The sequence below is a fragment of the Orcinus orca genome, chromosome 16 (assembly GCF_937001465.1).
Source record: "Orcinus orca chromosome 16, mOrcOrc1.1, whole genome shotgun sequence".
NCBI classification, from domain to species: Eukaryota; Metazoa; Chordata; class Mammalia; order Artiodactyla; family Delphinidae; genus Orcinus; species Orcinus orca.
The window spans coordinates 16,947,189-16,969,342 of record NC_064574.1 but is presented as its reverse complement, the minus strand read 5'-3'; the positions used below and the strand labels follow the sequence as shown (position 1 = coordinate 16,969,342).

The window sequence follows — 22,154 nt, the reverse complement described above, 5'->3', positions numbered from 1 at the left end:
ATTCTTCATGTTTATGGTTTGGTTAAATCCGCTTTGTACTTCTCACAGTTTTTCAACGTTTTATATTCCTGTGGTTTATCCGTCTACATAAAAGTTTATGTCTGTCATTTCTTCTTAGTGGATTATGTCATTTATCAACTTAAGTATTACTCTTAGTCTCTTTTATGCCTTTTGCCCCAAATTGTACTTAACTTGTTATTAATTTTGCCACTTCTGCTTTTTATTTGCCTGATAGATCTGCTTAGTTTTAACCTTCTGTGTCACTTTATTTCACGCATGCTTATTATAAATGTCATATGCTAGATTCATTTATTTTAATCAAAATATTAATTTTTTGTCTTTTAATAAAAGAATTGAAATCATTTGTATTTATTGTGATTACTAGTATTTAGTCTTATACTGTCATTTTTTGAAGGTTCTTTATCATGTTTCATAGTTCATTTCTATTTTCTTTTTTTCTTTTCAGATTTTTGTTGGTTTGATCAGGTTCTATTTTCTTTTCCATTTGTTGTTGTTATTATTGTTGTTCCTCCAGCAGTGTGGAATTTCTGCTTTTCTTTAAAATTATGATAAACAGATAATAAATGAATGCAGCAAAGTTTCGGGGTATAAGATCAATATTCAAAAATCAGTTGTGTTTCCACGTACCAACAATGAACAATCCAAAAAAAAAAAAAAGAACTAAGAAAACAGTTTCATATATAACAACATGCAAAAGAATAAACTATTTAGGAATAAATTTAACCATGGAGGTGAAAGACTTGAACAGTGAAAACTATGAAACACTGCTGAAAGAAATTAAAGAAGACCTTGGCAAATGGGGGAGACATCCTGTGCTCATGAACTGGAAGTCTTAATTTTGGTGAGACTGCAGTACTCCCCAAGCCATCTACCTATGCAGTGCAATCTCTATCAAGTTTCCACCGGCCTTTTTAGGAAGAAATGGAATAGCTGATCCTCAAGTTGATATGAAATTGCAGTGGGTCCTGAGTAGCCACAACAATCTTGCAAAAGGAGAGCAAAGTTGGAGAACACTTCCCAATTTCTACAAAAGCACAATAGTCAGAACAGTGTGGTTCACAATAGAATAGTATAAGGATGGATATATAGACCAATGGAATAGAAATAAGAGTCCAGAAATAAACTCCTACATCTGTGGTCCATTGATTTTCAACCAGGGTGCCAAGACCAGTCAATGGGGAAAGAACAGTCTCTTCACCAAATAGTGCTGGGACGATTGGACAGCCATGTGCAAAATAATGAGGTTGGACTCTACCTCATGCCATAGACAAGAGTTATTTCAAAATGGATCCACGACTTATGTCTCAGGGCTAAAGCCACAGAATTCTTAGAAGAAAACATAGGAGTAACTCTTCCTGACCTTGGATTTGGCTGTGGACTCTTAGATAGGACATCAAAAGCATGAGCAACAAAAGAAAAAATAGATGCATTGGACTCCGTGAAAATTAAAAACATCTGTGTATCAAGGGCATTATCAAGAAAGAGAATGGGAGAAAACCATCTGTAGATCATACATCTTATAAGGGTCTAGTATCTGGAATATATAAAGAGCACGTACAATACTGCAACAGAAAGAAAACCTAATTTAAAAATGGACAAAAGACTTCAAGACACTTCTCCAAAGAAGATATGCAAATGGCAAAGAACACATGAAAAGATACTCAACATCATCAGTCATGAGGGAAATACGAATCAAAACTACTATAAGATACCACTTCATACTCACTAGGATGGCTATAATAAAAATAATGCAACATAAGCGTTGGCGGCAAGGATGTGGAGAAATTGGAACCTTCAGACGTTGCTGGTGGAAAGGTAAAATGTGCAGCCACTGTGGAAAAAAGTTTGACAGTTCCTCAATAAATTAAACATCAAACTATCGTATGACCCAGAAACTCCACTCCTAGCTATATACCCCCAAAAATTGAAAACAGGAACTCCAACAAATATATGTACAAACTTGTTCATAGCAGCACTATTCGCAGTAGCTGAAAGGTGGAAACAGCCCAAATGTCCATCAGTGGATGAATGGATAAACAAATTGGGTTTATACATACAGTGGAATATTATTCAGCCATAAAAAAGGAGTGAACTACTGATATGTGCTGCATTATGGATGAACCTCAAAAACATTATGCTGAGTGAAAGAAGCCACATAAGGTCGCATATTGTATGGTTCCATTTATATGAAACTATCCAGAATAGGTGACTCCACAGAGACAGAACACAGATCGGTGATTACCAGGGGTTGGGACCAGGGGAGTAGGGAGAAACTGCTTAATAAGTATGGGGTTTCCTTTTGGGGATGACAGACATATTCTGGGACTAGACAGAGGTGGTGTTCACAAAACATGAATGTACTAAATGCCACGCAAGCGTTAATTTTGTGTTATGTGAAGTTCAACTCAATACGTGTAAAAAATTAGAACAAAATATTTAAACTTAAATTTTCCTTACACTATAAATAACTAATCAGTATTTGGAGTCTTCTTTAAGGAAGGCATAGCTTCTAGCAAAATCCTGTTGATTTTTAGTTTGTGATCATTTTTAGTTTTATAATTCTGTCCTATACCTCTTCTATTTTAGGAATCCTTATAAGATAGTCACATTGAATCCTGCAGTCACCTTATCAACAGCCATTTTGAATTAATATAAATTGTAGTATCAACAGCTATTTTGAATTAATATAGTTGTAGTAGTTTTTCAGCTCACCACTCCTTCTAGAATCCCTTTCTTGATTTTCTTTTCATTCTCTAGGTTTGAGCTTTAAGTATTTGTTTCGGAAAGGGTTATTTAAAAGAATATATCTCTATCTATCTATCTATCTATCTATATATATATATTTGTTACTTCCTATGGTTGAATTTTTGATTCACTTATTTTATTGTGGTAAGCAAATGAGTTTATTCTGATAATTTCATGGAACATAAGCTTATCACTGTGACAGGCTTCTGGTCCAATGGATGTTCTTAGATTCTTTCTTCTCCATCCCTTTCTCAAGGCCCAGAGGCTGCTCCCTTGCTTGTTTATTCCCCTATCTCAAGGACTCATTGGCTTTGATGTTCATTTAAGACCTTTCCTCCTAGGACTTCCAGGAGAAGGCTCACCCGTCTCTGACCCAAGCGCAAGCCACAAAGGTCATTTGGACCAGTCCAGTAGTCTTCCGTTCCTAGAATTGGTGCATGAGAAACCTGCCAGTCTCCTGGATGCCCCTTCTCCCCCAGCCATATTGCTTTGCTCTGAGTTCTCATTATTTAGTTGATTTGGAAAGAAAAGCACAAATGGACGAATTGAGAAATAAGGTGATTCTAGCAGCCTCCTAACACACATCTGTATGGTAGATGTCACGTGTTGGTAAAGCCCTACCTCCTAGCCCTGTTGTTTGCCTCACTGCCTCTTCCTCCCCACTCCCACTCACTCCCCACAAAGGACAGTCGATAACAGTTTTTCATGCACCACTTCCAGGAAGGGAGGAGTGCTGGACTGATTCAACCTGTGTCTTACCCTTGGATCAGAGCCAAAAGTAAGCCTTCTCCTTAGAAGGGGGTATCTTCATGGTTTGCCAGTCCATTCATTTTCTTACCACTCTTTCTTCTGGCATTTGATGAGTAGTTCATTTGTTTATTTATTCATTCATTCATTCATCAAATACTTTATGAGTACTCATGACATGCCAGGCACTGTTGAAGAAATTGGGGATACAGCAGTGAACAAGACAGGTGAAAATCTCCTCCTCCGTGGAGCTGATAGTCTAGTGGGATGAGACAGGTAATACATAATAAACTGATAAAATATTGAGTCGGCCAAAAGTTCGTTCAGGTTTTTCCTTAACATCTTATGAAAAACCTGAATGAACTTTTTGGCCAACCCAGTATACAGGATGTTAGGAAGTAACAAGAGATAAAAACAAACAAACAGTAGAGTGTGGCTGATGGTTTGTGACTTTAAATTGAGCAGTGAGGTTAAACCTCATTGAGAAGCAGGGGTTTGAGTGAAGACCTGAGGGGTGAAGGAATGAGCTCAGTGAATATTTAAGACGAGAATATTCTAGAGAGAGGGAACAGCCAGTGCAAAGGCTCTGAGACAGAATCATGCCTAGTGTGGCCAGACTGGCATGAACGAGGAGAATATTAGGAGGTGATGTCGGGAAGCTGAAAGGGATGTACGTGGGAGTGGGGGAGTAGACCATGTAGCCATTATAAGGACCCTCTTCTTTTTTTATTGAATGAAAGATTCTTTAAACTCTACAGTGCTTCACAATTTTCACAAGTTTCACACACATGGTTTCATATAATCCCATAATAACCCTTTTCCACTCCCACCCCTATACTCCCCCTCCCCCCCTTCCCTCTCCTCGCTGGTAACCCCTAGTTTCTTCTCTGTGTCTGTGCGTCTGGGTCTTTTTTGTTATATACACTAGATTGTTGTGTTTTTAGATTCCATATGTAAGTGATACCATACAGTCTGTCCTTTTCTGTCTGACTTATCTCACGTAGCACAATGCCCTCCAAGCCCATCCATGTTGCTGCAAATGGCAAAATTTCATTCTTTTTATGGCCAAGTAGTATTCCGTAGTGTGTGTGTGTGTGTGTGTGTGTGTGTGTATGCACACACATGTGCTACGTCTTCTTTATCCATTCATCTGTTGATGGACACTTAGTTTGCTTCCATACCTTGACAATTGTAAATAACGCTGCTATGAACATTGGGGTGCATGTATCTTTTTGAATGAGTGTTTTTGTCTTTTTTGGATATATGCCCAGGAATGGAATTGCTGAGGACCCTGTTATAATTGAGTAAGAAGGGGGCCACTGGAGGGTGGTGAGCAAAGGAATGACATGACCTCACATTTTAACAGGATAATTCTGGTCTCTGAATGAGAATAGACCAAAGCAAGGGCGGAGGCAGGGAAACCAGGTAGGAGACTACTGCACTCATCCAGGGTAAAGAGGATGGTGGCTTGGACCGTAAAGGTTCCATCTTGTATCTGTTCTGAAAGTGGGGCGAATATGATTTCCTGACTGATTTGGTGTAGGGTATGAGAGAAAGAGAGGTGTCAAAGGATAGCTCCAAGGCATTTGGCCTGAGCAGTTGGAAGGATGGACTTGCCATCAGCTGAGGAGGAGAAAACCATGGATTGACAGGTTCTCTTTTGGACGTGTTAAATTTGAGATGTCTATTAAAATCCAAACAAGGGTGTCAAATACAGTGGGCTCTATGAACCTGTAGTTCAGGAGAGAGGTCTGGTCTGGAGATATGATCTGGGGTGTCAGCAGCATACAAATTGTATTTAAAGCCAGGAGTTTAGATGAAATCCTCAAGGACTGAGTGTATTTAGTGAAGAGGTCTGGGATCTGAGCTCTGTGACATCATTAATAGGTTGAGGGAAAGAATGGGAACCAGCAAAGGACATGGAGAAGAAAAGGCCTGTGATTTAGGAAGAGCAACATGTGTGGTGTCCTAGAATCACTTGAAGAAATTTATTCCCAGGAGAAGGAGGGTGGCCAAGTGTGTCAAATGCTTCTGAGAAGGTCAACGTGGACAGTTGGGACTGAGATCTGACCATTGGACTTAGTAACATGGAGGTCACTGGCGACCTTGCCAGACAGTTTTGGCGGATGGTGGGATGAAAATGTGATTGGAATGCATTTTTTTTAAACTAATTAATTAACTTATTTATTTTTTGGCTGTGTTGGGTCTTCGTTGCTGCGCATGGGCTTTCTCTAGTTGCGGTGAGCGGGGGCTACTCTTCGTCGTGGTGCGCAGGCTTCTCCTTGCGGTGGCTTCTCTTGTTGCGGAGCATGGGATCTAGGTGCGCTGGCTTCATTACTTGCGGCATGTTGGCTCAGTAGTTGTGGCTTGTGGGCTCTAGAGCTCAGGCTCAGTAGTTGTGGCACATGGTCTTAGTTGCTCCGCGGCATGTGGGATCTGCCCAGACCAGGGCTCAAACCCATGCCCCCTGCATTTGCAGGTGGATTCTTAACCACTGCGCCACCAGGGAAGTCCCTGGAATGTGTTTGAGAGAGGATGGGTGGATAGGAAAAGACAACTCTTTACGGAAGTTTCCCTGTAAGATTTGCTAATCTTTTTAGCTTCTAGAGCTCTTACAACTTGGCATCTCTTTCTATATTCTCATGAGGACACTCGTGCTGGAGAGTAAATTAGGCATCACTGAGTGGTTCATTTCTTACTTAGAGGAAGTGAGGAATATGAGTCTTGAATAGGTCTCTGACCCAGTGTGGGAAAATGATGGATTCAGAGTCACAAGACATGGGCTTGAATCCCAACAATAATTCTTGTTACCCCAAGAATAACTCGGGACACCTTCATTCTCTGAGCTTCATGTTCTTCATCTGCAGAATGGAGAGAACAGTCACTTCCCTGCGGAGCTCATATGGATTAAATGGAGAATGCGTGTGGAAATACCGGGTCCAGAGACTGGCACACAGTATGAATCCATAGCAGGCTGGGGTGGTATTCAGGTGTCACGCGTTTAGGATTTAATTGCATTCAGAGGAGGCATGTACGTGTTTGCACAGTTAGTTATTGTTAAGTGTGCTAATTGCCTCTTTAAGTGAATTGTCATAATTGTGTGATTCCAATATTTTGATGCAACATATGCTTATTTTTGGAAAAGGCTTCTGGTCATTTGGGCTGGTTCCAGTGTGTTAAGGTTTTGGTTTTTTAAATGAAAGGCATGGACTCGTGCAGTCATTTGGCATTTACTGTCACATGCCATGTGACAGCATCTGTTGTGGGTGCAGGGAGTAGAGAGGAAGGTGACAGTCCACAGACATGAACAGTGGGTGACTGAGGGACTTCCAGTCTGTTGGGAGGGGCAGATATGGAAACCCCCAGGAAAAGTCTAAACCCAAAGCCTGGTGCGTCCTCCCATTTCATGTGCTCATTCATCACATTCTAATTGAGCACCTACTGTGTGCTAGGCATTGGTGACAAGACAGCCTTAACCCCTGCCCCCGTGGAGTCTGTGGGGAGGGGACACAAGCTAAAGGGAAGGAAAGAGTCGCAAATCATTGCAGGCGATAAGGATGCCATGGGGAGCACAGATGAGGCTGTGGAGGGGGAATGAGAGGAGGGGAGTTGCTGTGGGAGGGTCTGGGGAAGGCTTCCTGGGACTCTGCTTTCCGGGATGATATGATACCTGTGGCTGAGTGCCATCTAAAGGCAGTCAGCCCCTCACCCATCTCGGTGGTCAGGCTGAAGCCAGACATCACCCTGTGCTGCACAGACCTGTGGTGTGAGGAGTTAGGAACATTCACGGTGGGCAAAACAGTGAGGATACCGAGTGGGTGAGCTGCTGTCTACTTGTCCTGTGTCCTTGGGGAAGTTCCTTAATGTCTCTGAAACTCCTGGCAAGGACAATAACAACAGCAATAACAACCGTCACGGAGCAGGCTGGCTCTGTGCCAGGAGGTGTCCTGAGCAATTTACGCATGTTGATTCATTTACTCTTTGCAGGAGCCCTACAGTATATACTGTTATTACCTTCTTTTCACATACGAGGAAACTGGGGCACAGGGAGGTTAAGTAACCTGCCCAAAGCCACACAGCTAGTATGTGGCAGAGCCAGAATTCAAGGCACTGGACCACTTACACTGTACTGCCTCCTGTAGCAGCAGTAATGGCTACATACCTAATGGCTACTGCTACATAGCAGCGTAATGGCCACCTCCAGCGCAGTCACGGAGGTCGAGTGAGATGCATGCTTATGGCACCTGCCATAGGACGTGGCTCATTCACCCATCCAGCTAATTATTTAGCTCTGACTTCGTGCCAGTTGCTGGGAAACAGGACATATAAGGGCTGTCCCGGCAGAACTCACATTAAACATTAAACACATAATTATACAAGAAGTTAGCTACAAATCTGATGAGTACTTCCAAGAAGAAATGCAGGGTGTGTGACACTCTAGAGAGTGTCAGGGAAGACATTTAAACCAAACCTATGGCGGAGGGATGAGTAGGAATGGGCCAGATGAAGGAAGAGCGAGTGACGGGCAAAGCATTCTAGCAGAAGGAACAGACTGTGTGAGGGCCTGGAGGCAGGAAACGTCCCTGTGGCTAGAAGGGTGATGGGAGCCAAGCCAGGTGAAGACTTACAAGCCATGTTTGGTTCTATGGACTTTATCCTAGGACAGAGGCGAGCCGTCAAAGCCTTGTAAGTGTGGGAGTTATGTGGTGAGATGATCATCTTTCAAGAGACCCGTTTGGCTGCATGAAGGGAATGGATTGGTGGGGACAAGAGTGGGCTATGGGAGACCAGTAAGGAAGCTGTTGCGGTTCCCCAGGTAAGAGATGCTGGTGGCCTGGACCAAGATAGTGTGAATGGAGAGAAATGGATAGGTTTAAAAGATATTTCAGAGGAGTTTCATTGGACTTGAGGGGTGACTGAAGGTAAGCCCCCAGTTCGTGGCTTTATTAACTGGGTGGAGGATGAGGGAGACACAGGTGCAGGTTGGGGGAAGGGGCATCGTGATTGCAGCTTTGCACATGTTCACTTTGAGATGCTTGTGAGACATCAAGTGGGAGCATTGAGTAGGCATTTAGATGCTCAGATCTGGAACTCAGATGAGTGACCAAAATTGGAGGTGGAAATGCGGCATCAAGATGGAAGTTGAAACTGAGACTGTGTGAGGTCCACCTGGGGAGAAGGTGTAGGGCAGGAAGAGCAGAACACTCAGGACTGAACCCAAGAAACTCCAACGTGGCTGGCAGAGAAGGAGTTGACACTGGAGACAGAGAAGCAAGGAGGTGGGCAGATAACTGAAAGCACGAGGTGCTGGAGGCTAAAGGAGGGATGTTTGCAAGATGAAGGAAAGGGATTCGTTGGACTGTCACTGCTGAGGGGACAGATGAGACGTGGCTGGAAAAGAAAGCCAGTTGGATCTGGTGCCATGGAGCTCACTGGTTGGTGAGGGCATGGAGGGAAGAGAATGCAGGTTGCAGTGGGCTATGGAGTGAATGGGAGACAAGGGAGGGGAGCCAATGGGTGAGGACAGCCCTTTCCAGAAGATGGGTGTGGACCGGAGGAGAGATGGTGGCAGCTGCAGAGGGATGGGGGGGTGTGTAAGACCAGAGAGTTGAGCCTGTGTCAGTCCAGCAGGGAGGGGAGGCCAAAGAGCCAGGAACAAGAACGGTTAATGGAATGACCAAGGTCCTTGGGGCAGAGGGAGAAAGGACGGGGTAGGACCATTCATACACACGTAGGGAGATTGGCCTTCGGAAGAAGTAGGGCTGGCTCTTCTGGCATCAAAACAGGAGGCAAGTTGGTGCCAGATGGGCAGGTTTGTGGTTCTGGTGTCAGGACATTTTGGAAGCTATTTTCTGTTTTCCCTGTGAATGAAGTAGAAGGTGACTGGTCATCTGCAAAGGGGCAGAAAGGGAGTTAGAGAACTACTCTGGGGAGAATCATCGTGGAGATTAACAAGGTGGGAGGGAGCGGTTCCCAGCAGCACGAAGATCCCGCGCAGAGCTGGTGAGCGTGATTTCTGGTGAAATTTGGCCAGAGCCTTGCTCAGCTGTCTTGGTGAGGGTGCAGACGGGGCGGATGGTTGCATTCACATCAGAGGTGGGGGGTTTACTAGCGAGGCGCCAGGCATAGAAGGGTACAGAGTGCTTTCTCTCCAGCCATTTCTGATTTCTTGGGGGTATTTCTCCCCCTTCCCCTCTCTGCTCCCTAGAGCAATCCATCTCCCTTCACCAAATTATGTACCATTCATATCCTTAACCACAAAATTATACCATTTGACCTTTGGGTATCTTGTCTTGGAAGAGAGGCACGTAAAGGTGAAGTTACATTAACACCTGCATATATGCACCAAAATGCATCAAAATACAATCTGAAGCATTTTCATCACCCTTGGGGACCATGTTAAGATGTTTGGAGGGACCTCTCTCTTTCTGTCTCTTTTTCAGTAGAGACATACTAGTGTTTAGGCAGGGAGTGTTCAGAAGGTCTTTATTTGAGGAATGGGCACTGGGAGCAGAGTGGACATAGACTCAGAGGGGGAGACTGATGCTTGGAGGGTCCTTAAAGAGGTTGCTACTGTCACAGCAATACGAGAAGATACGGATCAGACCCAGTTACCTCCTAGTTGTAACCTGGGCGAAGCCTCTAGATCTTGATTTTTTTGATCTGTGAATGGGGATAAATACAGGATGCGTTTAACAATTAGAGATTTATATGTCAATTACATTGACATGTGAATGGGGATTAATTTTTGACCTGTGAATGAGGATAAATACAGGATGCGTTTAACAATTTGAGATTTATATGTCAATTACATCTTAATAAAGCTGGAAGACAAATAGTTCAGGGCAGGCCTACCTGGGGAATTAGGGAGACACCCACATCGAGGTAGACCTCCCTGGGGAATTTGAGGGATGTCCCAGGTCAGTTTAGACACACTTGGGGAATTAGGGAGATCATAGGTGACACACACTTGTAATTAAGGAGACATAGGAGGTCACTGTAGACACAGCTGGGATATTAGAGACACATACCATTTGTTACACACCTAGGAAATTACGGAGAAAAAATAATTAGAGATGATGTGCACATAAAACACCCACCATATATTGGGTGATCAGTAACTAGCAATGGGGGCTATATTCTGGGTAAGAGACAGAAAGGGAGAGCATTGGATTGGGGTCCTGTGTAAGAAAACGGGCTTTTGATCTTCACCTTTTAGTGGGAGGAGTTACTTTCCCAAGCTCATCAATAACAAGGCTGGACCAAAGCCTGTTTCTTGGTGCCCAAGCCCTCACTTTGGCCTTGATCGGCACTGCCTCTCAGGATTGTTAGGACCCAGAGTCTCAGGATCCAACTCACAGACTAGAAAGCGTTGCCTTCCTTTGCAGACAGTGTAAATTAGGGGAGGAGGGAGTGAGACCTTTTTCTAACTGTGTGACTTTCGCAGGTGAATTCCCCTCCCTGTGCCTTAGTGTCTCTATCCATAAAATGGCTGTATAATAACAGAACCTCCTTCACAACGATGTTGTGAGAATTAAATGCATTAAACTTTTGTAAAGCGCTCACACCTGACACATACTATATACTCAATAAATGTTAGATATTTATATTCCCTGATTGAAAAAACTGCTCAAGGAAATTGTTTATGGTAGAGCTGAGACCTACCAGGACATGGTTTCCACCTATGTGTCAAGCTTGATCAGGAGAAACGGGATCTTCCTTGGGCCCTCTCCTGGTCCTTCTGTTACTCCCAGGCACCAGCTGGGGGACTCCCATCAAATTGGATTGAAATCCCATGGATATCGATAGAACAGCTAATGTGTATACTTAGCCATGGAGCTTGAAAGGTGGATGAGCCCATCCCCTGTCCCCCTTTGTGCGAGTATGGAAACTGAGCTGAGAGAGAGCAATGACAGGCTAAGATCGTGCAGTACGAGATATATAACTTTGGTTGTATGCATATAGAGCAACTAGGCAGGGGACGGTCCAGCTTGGACCAGCTCTCGGAAGCAACTTCATGTGGTAGGAAGGAGCCAGATCTTGGGGTCAGAAGACTGGATCCTATTCCTGATGGCTCCGGATGCCCTTTGCCACCAGCAAGGTCACTGCTTCCTGGCCTGCTGTTTGCCTACCCGTGAAATAATCTCACAGGATCCCTGCAGAGGGAGCCAGGAAGCAAGAGGTGGCTTGGGCTCTGGGTCCAAGGTGGGGGCATGAGTGTGGCTAGGCACTACCTCTCGGAGCATGTTTCTGTGGCTATAAAGGGCAGTCTAGGGCTCTTCCCCAGGAATTGTGGTGAGGTTCACAGATGCCCGAGAAGAGAGGCGTTAACAACAAGCAGGTGTTTTAGAGACCATGTGGGCCTTCTTCCCACCATAACTCCACTCGAATCCTACCCATCCCCACCCCCTCAGTGACCTCATCCAACAAATATTTACTGAAAGCCTACCCACCAAGACCCAGATATTGTAATGGGCTTCAACTGCCCTAGCTATTTTAATACACATACTTAATTTACCAAAGAATATAAGGATGTTAGAAGATTTATTTCTCGTATGCTGTTGTGGTTTCATGTTTTTTTCCTTCTCTACACATTATATTTTATGACTGTTGTAAGATTTACTATCATATTCACCAGGACCTTTGGTGTCCTTCATCTGGAATATTCCCAACCATTATCTCTTCAGTTATTCCTCTGCCCCATTCTCACTGTTCTCCCTCCAGAAGGCTGATTGAACAGATGTCCATTAGACACCCTCACTTTGTCCTCTATACCTTGAAACTTCTCCTTCATGTTTTCTTGGATCCGTCTTGCAGTTCACACATAACTCTTCTCCTAGGTCTAATCGCTCTCAGAGCACAGAAGAGGCGGAATGATTCCCCAGGCTAACATAACCTTGGTACTAAAACCCAACAAAGGCAGTATGAAAAAGGAAAATCATAGGCCCATCTTACTCGTGAACTAGATGCCAAAATCCTAAACAGAATATCAGCAATCAAAATCTAATCATGCATAAAGTGACCAAGTAGGGTCTATTCCAGAAATGCAGGGTTGTTTTCACATTAGAAAAACCGAGTGTAGCAATTTACCATATTAACTGAATTCAAGGAAAAAGTCACTTGAGACTTTCAGTCGATGCAGGGACAAGGAATTCAATAAAATTAAAATTTGATGCAAGATTGAAAGAAAAAGGAATGCCTTTAACCTGTTATAAAATACCTGTAAGAACCTATGGCAAATCATGCTTAGTGGTGAAAATATTGAGCTACTTAAGATAAGGAAAAAAGCAAGGGTGTCCACTCTTACCATTTCTATTCAGCATTGTAATGGAGCTTCCTGGTCAGTGCAGTGAGGTGGGAAAAAGGAACAAATAATGTTTGGAAAGGAAGGTGTCCAGTGTGGCTCGTAGCTTGTGCTCCTGGGGGAATGTTTTTACCGTTTACCAAGATGAGAAAGACCAAGAGAGGACCCAGTTGGGAACATATAAGAGAAGGTCGCCCAGCTGCCCTGGAAGACCATGGGGCAGGGAGTCAGGATACTTCAGCTCCACTCCCAGGTCTTCTACTAGCCCTGCATGGGCTGCTTTCCTCTTGGACCTGAGTTTTTCCATCTGTAAAATGGGTGGGTGTGGACAGATGGATTCATGGTGGGCTGCAGGGGCCAGATCTGGTGGGAAAACAGAGAAGAACAGGTGAACAGGAGCTGACCCCATTCTCCAGGAGGGCAGGTTTCTGTATACAGGCTGTACAGTAGGAGGAAGCACCCATTTGGGGATGGGTCAGGAGTCTGACTGGGCCATCTTGACTGTGTGCCTTGCAGAGGGATCATCCCCTCTCTCCTTTGCCAAGGGGTTATCATTGTTGCTATTTTTGGTGCTGTCAAACCTGTTCTGCAGCTGTAAGACATTGACCCTCAACAACATGCCCTTTTGATGTTTTAGACCTACAACAGCCAGAACGAGAGCAACGAAGACTATGAGATCCCCCCAATAACACCTCCCAACCTCCCCGAGCCATCCCTCCTGCACCTGGGGGACCACGAAGCCGGCTACCACTCACTGTGCCACGGCCTCACGCCCAACGGGCTGCTCCCTCCTTACTCCTACCAGGCCATGGACCTCCCAGCCATCATGGTGTCCAACATGCTGGCCCAGGACAGCCACCTGCTATCAGGCCAGCTGCCCACGGTGAGTCCCTTTTACCTGCCACGGTTCCTGCTGGTTACAGCAGGAAAGGGAGTTGATGGGGAGCAGAATGTCAGTGCCTTGCTGAGGACCCTCTGCTCATGGGCAGGGTCTGGGCTCGGTTGGTTACTTGCATGGGGGTCTGCAGAATATTGGGGGTGGGCATGGAGGGAAATTTATGTCCTCACACTACTTATTTCTGAAGCTGAGTTTATAATATCTCGGTATTATTTGTTTTATTATTTTTGTAATAGTATAGTCTCGTCTTTATTTTTATTTTTTAAAGACTTTATTGAGGGGGACTTCCCTGGCGGTCCAACTGTTAGGACTCTGTGCTTCTGCTGCAGGGGCCCTGGGTTCGATTCCTGGTCAGGGAACTAAGAATCCCACAAGCTGCTTGGTGTGGCCAAAAAAAAAAAAGTCTTTATTATTGAAATATAATTCACCTACTATACAATTCACCTATTTGAAGTATATGGTTCGGTAGCTTTTAGAATATTCACAGAGTTGTGTGACCATCAACACACTCTATTTTAGTACCTTTTCATCACCCCCAAAAGAAACCTTATACCCTTTAACCATCATCCCCAAATGCCCCCATCATCTAGCCCTAGGCAACCACTGATCTACTATATAGTTGCCTGTTATGCACATTTCATATAAATAGAATCAGATTATTTTTAAAATATCGTATTGCTCCAGCTAGCAGGGAAGAGGGTGATTACTGACTTAGAGTTTTGAGGATGTGTGGGAATTTGGCAGGCAGACCAGGGAAGGGAAGGACCTTGCAGGCTGAGGGAACAGCATGTACAAAAGCAAGAGGCAGGAGCCTCATGCTGTGCTTAGGAGTGGCATGTAGGTCATTCTTTTTATTGGGCTGGAGAGAAAGGACATGGAGCTATATAGGGAGAGAGGAGTGAAAACTAGCAGGGCCTGATCATGAAGATCCTGGATACCATGCTGAGGAAATGTATGATTCTTCAGCATGGATGGTTGCTTTGAACAATCAAGACCTATAGAAGATCAGTAGAGATTTTTTTGTACAACGGGAAAATCTCCTTAAGGGAATTCTAGTACTTCTCCTGAATGACTGTGATGTGTGTTTATTTTTGCTTTTTCCTTCACAGCTAGTCACAACCCTTAAGTTCATTCCTAAGTGACAGTAATCAAACTCAAATGAGCTGACGCAGAAAAAAAGACTGAAATATCCAGGGGTGGACAGAGGGTTTCAGGCATAGCTGGATCCAGGAACTCCAGCAGTATCGTTAGTGTCATCTGCGCAGCAGGCATGAAGGCTTCCAGCAGCCAGCATCTCCCCTGATGTCTCTGGCAGGTGACAGTTTGGGCCTTCCAGGGAGGACCATGACAGCACGGCTGGACCCACCACTGTGTCCAGGAGGAAGCAGTCCTTGATTTTGTCACAAACACACCTGTGGAGGGGAGGAGGGGCCCCTAAATTGATTTCCCGTCAGGATCACATGATGTTGGATGGATCATGTTTATCTCTGCAGAGGCTGCTCAGAGGTCATGGCCAAATGTGTGGCCCAATTCTAGCAGATGCCTGGGACCTTCAGGTATACAGTTTATCGTCTAACAATCTTAACTGTATTTTATTTATTTATTGTTTACTCTTATTACCGCCAAATCTCCTTGCTTAAAAAAAAAACCTGGTGTACTCTATGTATACTTTTGAGAGCCGCGTCACTTTTGTCTTTTCGAAGCTAGTGAGACGTAAAAGGAGAGAAGGAGAGAGGGAGGGAGGGAGGAAGCCAACTCAAGCCCCACATTTTATACTGTTCGGGGTCTGACTAAAGTGCTCAATGGAAATTGATGCTCCATTTGTTGAGGAACGAGCCCATCAATAATGCAGGTTCTCCGCTTCCCCTTCCCTCTCTGAGACCTGCGGATTCCACAGCCATGTGGTTTTAATTCCACTTTGTTACAACGCTTTTACCTTAGCTGCTTGCCCAGCTAATTTCCTAACAAAAACCTCACAATTCCAGACCGTCCTGGTTCGGGATTTATGGTAACAGAGGCAGGGGCGGGGCCCTGCAGACGTCTCTGGTGTGTACCCTGGGGAGGGCCGTGGATAAGGGGTGCGTCTAGCTGCAGTTCTGGTCCACAGTGTCACTGGTCTGGGATGCTGGTGGTCAGTGGAGACAGTGTGGGCTAGTGATAAATGCGTGGGCTCCGGCATCCCACGGACCCGTATTAATCCTGGTCCCACATCCTGAGCTTCAGTCCTCTTTTCTTGCAGTGACGTGTATCTGAGATAATGTATGTAAAGTCTTAACAAATGTCTGGCAGAGAGTAAACAATCAGGGAATGTTTGCTATTGTTATTATTAGTCATAAAAATGAATTCCCACTGTAACCCAATGGCAGTGTTTTCCCATTAGTCTCATTTACCTAAAGGAACAGACTGCAGATACTCACAGGTACCTTGGTAGGGCCACCTGGTTATAATAGCTCTGATAATTACAAAGGATATTATCTGTTTATCAGAGATGACCCCCCCCACCCCGATCCTTCCTCCTAGAAAATGCTTTTGTTGGGCTCAGTCCAAATAGGTACTTTGTAGCCACTTTCCAGATTTCTTTAAAAACTAGTGCATGTTTAAGATGCTTCACAAATTCAGATAGCTTTAATTCTTCCATTAGTGAGAGTTTTCAAGGGTTCACTGGGTTTTATATTCCCTCGTTATGAAATGAAAGATAAGCCAAACTATTTTCCCCAGGGGAAGGCTGCCGGACCAAGTAGGAAACCAAATAAGAACGTGTCCATCCATTGGGACTATATGGCAAAAGAGGGACAAAGCACCCTTGAAAACAATTGTTTTAAATGTGTCTGAGCTGAAGCTTGAAGGTGTGTGTCTGTGTGTATGGATGTGCTGCTATGTGGGTGATGCTGGAATTTGTGTCAGCACCCTCTAGATGTTAAGCATTGTGCAGGAGGCTTTACAAACATTTTCCCACGTAATGCTCCCAAGTTCCGAGCGAGGCAGGAACGACTGCAGTGAGGAAATGGCGGCTCAGAGCAGGTAGGTGATTGTATTAGTTTCCTGTGGCTGCTCTAGCAATTGTCACAAACTCGGTGGCTTAAAAACAACGGAAATTGGGCTTCCCTGGTGGCGCAGTGGTTGAGAGTCCGCCTGCCGATGCAGGGGTCGCGGGTTCGTGCCCCGGTCCGGGAGGATCCCACATGCCGCGGAGCAGCTGGGCCCGTGAGCCATGGCCGCTGAGCCTGCGCGTCCGGAGCCTGTTGCTCTGCAACGGGAGAGGCCACAACAGTGAGAGGCCCGCGTGCCGCCAAAAAAAAACACCGGAAATTTATTCTCTCACAGCTCTGGAAGATGGAGGTCCAAAATCTGTATCATTGGACCAAGATCAAGGTGTCAGGAGGAGTGACCTTCCTCCAGGGACTCTGGTAAAGAATCCATCCCATACTTCTCCTGGCCTCTTGTGATAGCCAGCTGTCCTTGGCTTGTGGCTGCATCACTCCAATCCCTGCCTGTCATCACATCGCCTTCTCTTCTGTCAGTGAAATCTCCCTCTGCCTTTCTTATAAGGATGGTTAAGTACTTAGGGCATTTAGGAATAATCTAGGATCATCTCCCCATCCCAAGAGCCTTAACTTAATCACATCTGCAGAGACTCTTTTTTCCAAATACAGTACCATTTACAGGTTCCAGGGATTAGAATCTGATGTCTTGAAGAGGCCATTTTTGGACTTAACCACAGTGATCAGCCTTGATTGAGAGCCAGCTAGGTACCAGGCATTGTTCTGAACTCTGGATCTACAAAATGCCCTTGAGGAACTCCTGGTGCAGGTGGAGAGACAGGTGAAGAGCCCATTTTCGAAAATGCAGTAAATGCTCTGATAGAATCAGTGCATGTTGCTCTGTCCCCCTAGAAGAGGCAGCTGGCTCAGATGTGGGGTTATTGCTTCCTAAAGGAAGTGATGACCTGACACTAGTAGTCTATGTATTTTATGAATGAATGAGTATAACATAGTTATTAGGTCACAAAACCAGAATTTACTTGCAGCTGTCTACCACGCACCTCTCAGTTTTAGCAGGTGCCCAAGGGATGGAGCAGCTCGGCTGCAGGGTCACCAGTGGCACAGAGGATGTGCCCATGACCAGGATGCCTCAGGTGCTCTCTGCACAGGCTGAGATGTCAAGGATGTGGTCCTTGGAGCAGTGGATGAGGCCAAGGTGTTTGACAGCCATCTCATTAACACCAAGCCCTCTTGGCTCTGATGCCAGAGGCCACCAATTCCTTTTGGTCCCCTGCCCGGCCCGCGTGGTCTCCCAGCATGCATGGGAGTCGGCTCTTCTGCTTTAAAGGTATGGCTGCCGGCGGGAGTCCTATACAAGGAGCAGCGGGCTCCTTTTACAAAATTAAATATGCTTAAGGCTTCTCCCTCGACTTCAGCATCTTAACTGATTAAACATTCATTTCCAAGACAAAAAAAGTCAATTTAGTATGAAAGATATATTTTGCCAGTTTAATTTAAAGCACCGCACCTCCATCTGACCCCTATTTTCATAACTCAATAATTTTATCCTGTGTTGATTGTCTCATTTTGAGAGAGATATTGTATGTATAAATCAGTTTCTAAAATACCCAAAGAAACTAGAAGAGTGGAATTTATTACGCAGCCTCTGTTAAGTCTGAAATAATTTACTTTGCAGCCGTCCTTGGGAAATGCTCGAGCTTACGGTCCTGGCTTACCCAGAAGGGAATTATCCTGGGAAGGGACAAAGCTTGATGCCCCCAGATAAGTTCCTGGGGAACCTGTACCTTTTTCGAGACTCGAGACACTCCTGGGAGAGCCTTGGGCAGGTGGAGACGGGGCTCGATGGGAAGTGAGTTCTGGCAGAATCAGCCATGCGTTCCGGTGATCTGGGAAATGTGGGGTCTCCCTAAGATGAGCCCTGTGGGTCACTAAAATTCTGTGGTCCAGGCTCGGGCTTCAGTTAGCACAGGGGTGGCGCACAGCCGTCGTTCGAACATTCTCCTCCAGCACCGACTCTCGTTTACCGCTTTCTCAGGGAATTTGGATAAGTCACTTCTCTCCCAGCTTCAGTTTTCCCATCTACAGAATGCGGATTGGGATTCCATCTCTGGTGAACTCACAGATAGGAAAATGGGGATAATTGCTTTGCCAGCTGTGACACTCTGGATAAGCATATGGGTTTGGGGTTGGAGAGACCCTGCTACCACCGCAACACATGCCACTGGCCTGGGGGGCTCAAAACTTATCAACTTGGATTAAAATCCTGAGTGCTAGCCTGGTAGTTTTAGACCCTTTGCGTTCTAGGGCTCTCTCCCAACTTGTCTCGCCAAGGCTGGACCTTCTCCCTGCACAGAGAGGGCTGGGGGCCATACCGCAAGTGAAGGGTCTTTCCTGGATAGGATCCTAGGAGGGGCTTTTGGGGAGAGGGCTGGGCAGTTTCTTAGTTGCACTTCACCCCCTAGCCTTGGAGGTGGTTCCCGTGAGAGAGCCTGCAGCCCTGGCTTAGGGTCCGGAGCCTGGGGGCAGGGCTCAGAGCTTATGGGCAGGGCCTGTGTATTGACCGGGGAGGATCCTTAATATTCACCCCCCCCACCTCCTTCCCCCTTCTCTTTCTGTTCTCACTCTTCCCCTCCAATCTCCTCTCTCTGTCCTCCTGCCTTCCCTGACTTATTCCTTCTCCACCCAGGAGACTTGGTCTCCCTCTATTTGATTCTCACAAATTGAGATGCAGGGGATCCCCTCTGGAATCTAAGAAAAAGGGACCAAAGACCCCCAACCTTTGGTCGTCTGGTCTTCTGAGCCACAGGACCAGTAGAGACACCTCCCCCTGCCCACCCCGCCCCCGCCTAGTCCAACCTATTCATTCATTTTATTGCCCTTAATGCATGATTTGTTTTTCGTTGTTGTCGTTGTTTTACAATTGAATCAGTTAGTTTTTGCTGTGTAACAAACTACCCCAACATTTAGTGGCTTAAAGCAAGCAATGAACTTTTACTATTTCTTGTGCTTCTGTGGGTCAGCAAGGTAGTTCTTTTGATCTGGACTGGCTTGGCTGACTTCTGCGGTCAGCTTGCAGCTTGGCTGGAGCTGCGTGGCCTCAGATGGCCCTGTTCACGTCTCAGCAGTTGTCTGGGGTCAATGGGGATGACGTGGTCACAGGTTTTTCGTCACATGGTGGCCTAGGCTTGTTCACATGGTGATGGCCCCAGGGCTCCCAAGAGCATCAAGAAAGAGGCTCCCATGTGCAACCACTTCAAACCTCAGCTTGCATCATATTTGCTCATGTCCAGAAATAGACCCCACCTCTTGAAGGGAGAAATGGCAGAGTCACATTGCAGAAGGGCATGAATGCAGGGCAGGGCAGGAATTTGTGATCATATTTTGTGTGTGTGTGTGTGTGTGTGTGTGTGTGTGTGTGTGTGTGTGTGTGTGTTTTGTTTCCTTGATGTATAGTATTACCCAGTATTTAGGAGCGTGGGCTCTGGGGTTAGGCCAACCTAAGTTTAAAACGCAGTTCCACCATTTGTTACCTTCCACCCTGTGACCCAGAGCCAGGGGTTAACTGCCCCGGCGCCTCAGGTTTTTTCATATGTAAAATGGAGGTAGTGTTACTTGCCTTATTGGAGCTTATGGAGATTCAACGATCAGATGTAGGCAAGTACCCAGTTGCCTGGCACACAGTGGGCATTCAATAAATGTAAGCTACTCTATTTATTAATTTATTCATTTTACTGATGAGGTTTGGGTATCTGTGTTTGTCCAGCCTGACCTGCCTGCAGTCGGCTTTGCTGGAGCCGTTGTTAGGCTGCGTTGCCAACGTGGGGCTGGTCCAAGAGGTGGGTGTCGGGGAGGGCAGGTCAGAGGCTGGGGGTGGACAGGGGACGGGCATAGTCATTAAACTAGGGCCTTGGTCAAGGCTCAGCGCTTGAGAGCAACAGCAAAGTGACAGTTCCACTGCTTGCCAAGAAAGCGAGGGCCCCGAACCCAACTCCTGTTGGCTGCGTGAGCAGGGGAAGAATCCATCTTAGTAAAAGTAGGGTGTCTGCAAGGGGGTCTACAGCCTGAACTTTTCCTGGTTGCCATGTTTTTGGCTAATTTCCCTCTGGGGTTGGGAGTGGGGTACTTATGTCCGAAATGGGCCTCTGAGGATCCTACACGGGGGCGGGGGGACCCGAGTCCAGAGGTTTCTTTATATTCCGCAGAGTCCATAAGAAACTCCTTCCCCCTGTTTTTTAGAGGCAATAAGCGAAAGAAATGTCTTTTTACATTTCATAAAACTCGGAAAAATGGCTTTAAACAGCTTTTGCTTCCCTGCTATAATTATTTATTTTCAAACACTCCTGCAGGGGACTGCTCCGTTTTCTTATCCTGTACTCCTTTTTCTCATAAATGAACCATCACTTCAATAAATCATTATGAAAACAGAGACTAACACCGGCTCTGAAAGGTTGAAAGATTTATGTAACACATTTATGTTTCCCATTTTCTCATTCTGGTACTCGGCTGCAAAAGCTAAGCTAATAAAAGCTGCTATTAATATTTCTTGTTGCCTAGCAACCCCAGAGCGGGAGTAATAGCTTCAGCTAGAAAAATAGATGACCGATAAGGAAAAATTCAATTCTTTTATTATCTCAGGAGGAAATGGCCTTTTACTGGAACCATTATGATGTACGAGTATGAAGTTGAACACAAAAGATGTTTTTGTGTGTTTGTTTTTCTATTTTTAATGAACATTATTTTACCTCCACTGACTCTTTCAGGGCACTTTTGTTTCCTTTTGCACCCCACCACCACCCCCATCCCTCATGCTTAATTTAGTATACTATTTACTACTTAACTACTATAGTAGTTAAGAACCTGTCAGCGTATTTTAGTTTAAAAATGGTTTTTGCAAAGGTTTATAACGCAGCCATAAAAATTCAGTCCCTGTTAAAACTCAGGCCAGTGATAAGCCAACACACGGGCTAGTTCTCTACGCACAGGCTCACGTCCGTTGAGAGATAAGACTCATGGTTTTCTCGAAGAGGAAGGTCGGGAAAGAACAAAACGTATTCTTTTCCATGTCCCAGTTTTCTTTGGAACCCAGGGAAGCTGTCTCTTTTGAGAAGGGTTTGCTATAAAGTTTGAGGGGTGTTCAAAGCAGGAAAAGATAGGGCTATTTATTGAGCACCTGCTGTGTACAGATGTGGTGCCATTGCCTCTTCCCAATAACCCTCTAAAGTAGGCAGCATTTTTATCCCCATTTTTCAGATGCAGAAACTGAGGCTTAGAGAAGCCAAGGAATCAGCCCAAGGTAGCATGGCGCCATGATGTTTCACCCCTTGGTGCTTTAGCGTGGCGTTTCACAATTCTTGGACCTACCAGCATTGGGGGCCGGGTCAGTTTCTGTTGTGGGGGCAGTTCTGTGCAGTGGAGGATGTCTAGCAGCATCCCTGGC

General features: G+C 45.3%; 2 protein-coding genes across 2 annotated transcripts in view; one reads left to right on the top strand and one right to left on the bottom strand.

Annotated features, from left to right (window-relative positions):
• Positions 1-22,154, bottom strand: part of SERINC3 (serine incorporator 3) — a 379,749-nt gene that overhangs the window by 4,771 nt on the left and 352,824 nt on the right. The window lies entirely within an intron of this gene.
• TOX2 (TOX high mobility group box family member 2) overlaps positions 1-22,154 on the top strand; it is a 130,471-nt gene that overhangs the window by 69,885 nt on the left and 38,432 nt on the right. The window contains exon 3 of the mRNA XM_004272868.3: positions 13,455-13,700. Coding sequence (XP_004272916.1) covers positions 13,455-13,700 — 246 coding nt within the window. The remainder of the gene's footprint in view (positions 1-13,454; positions 13,701-22,154) is intronic.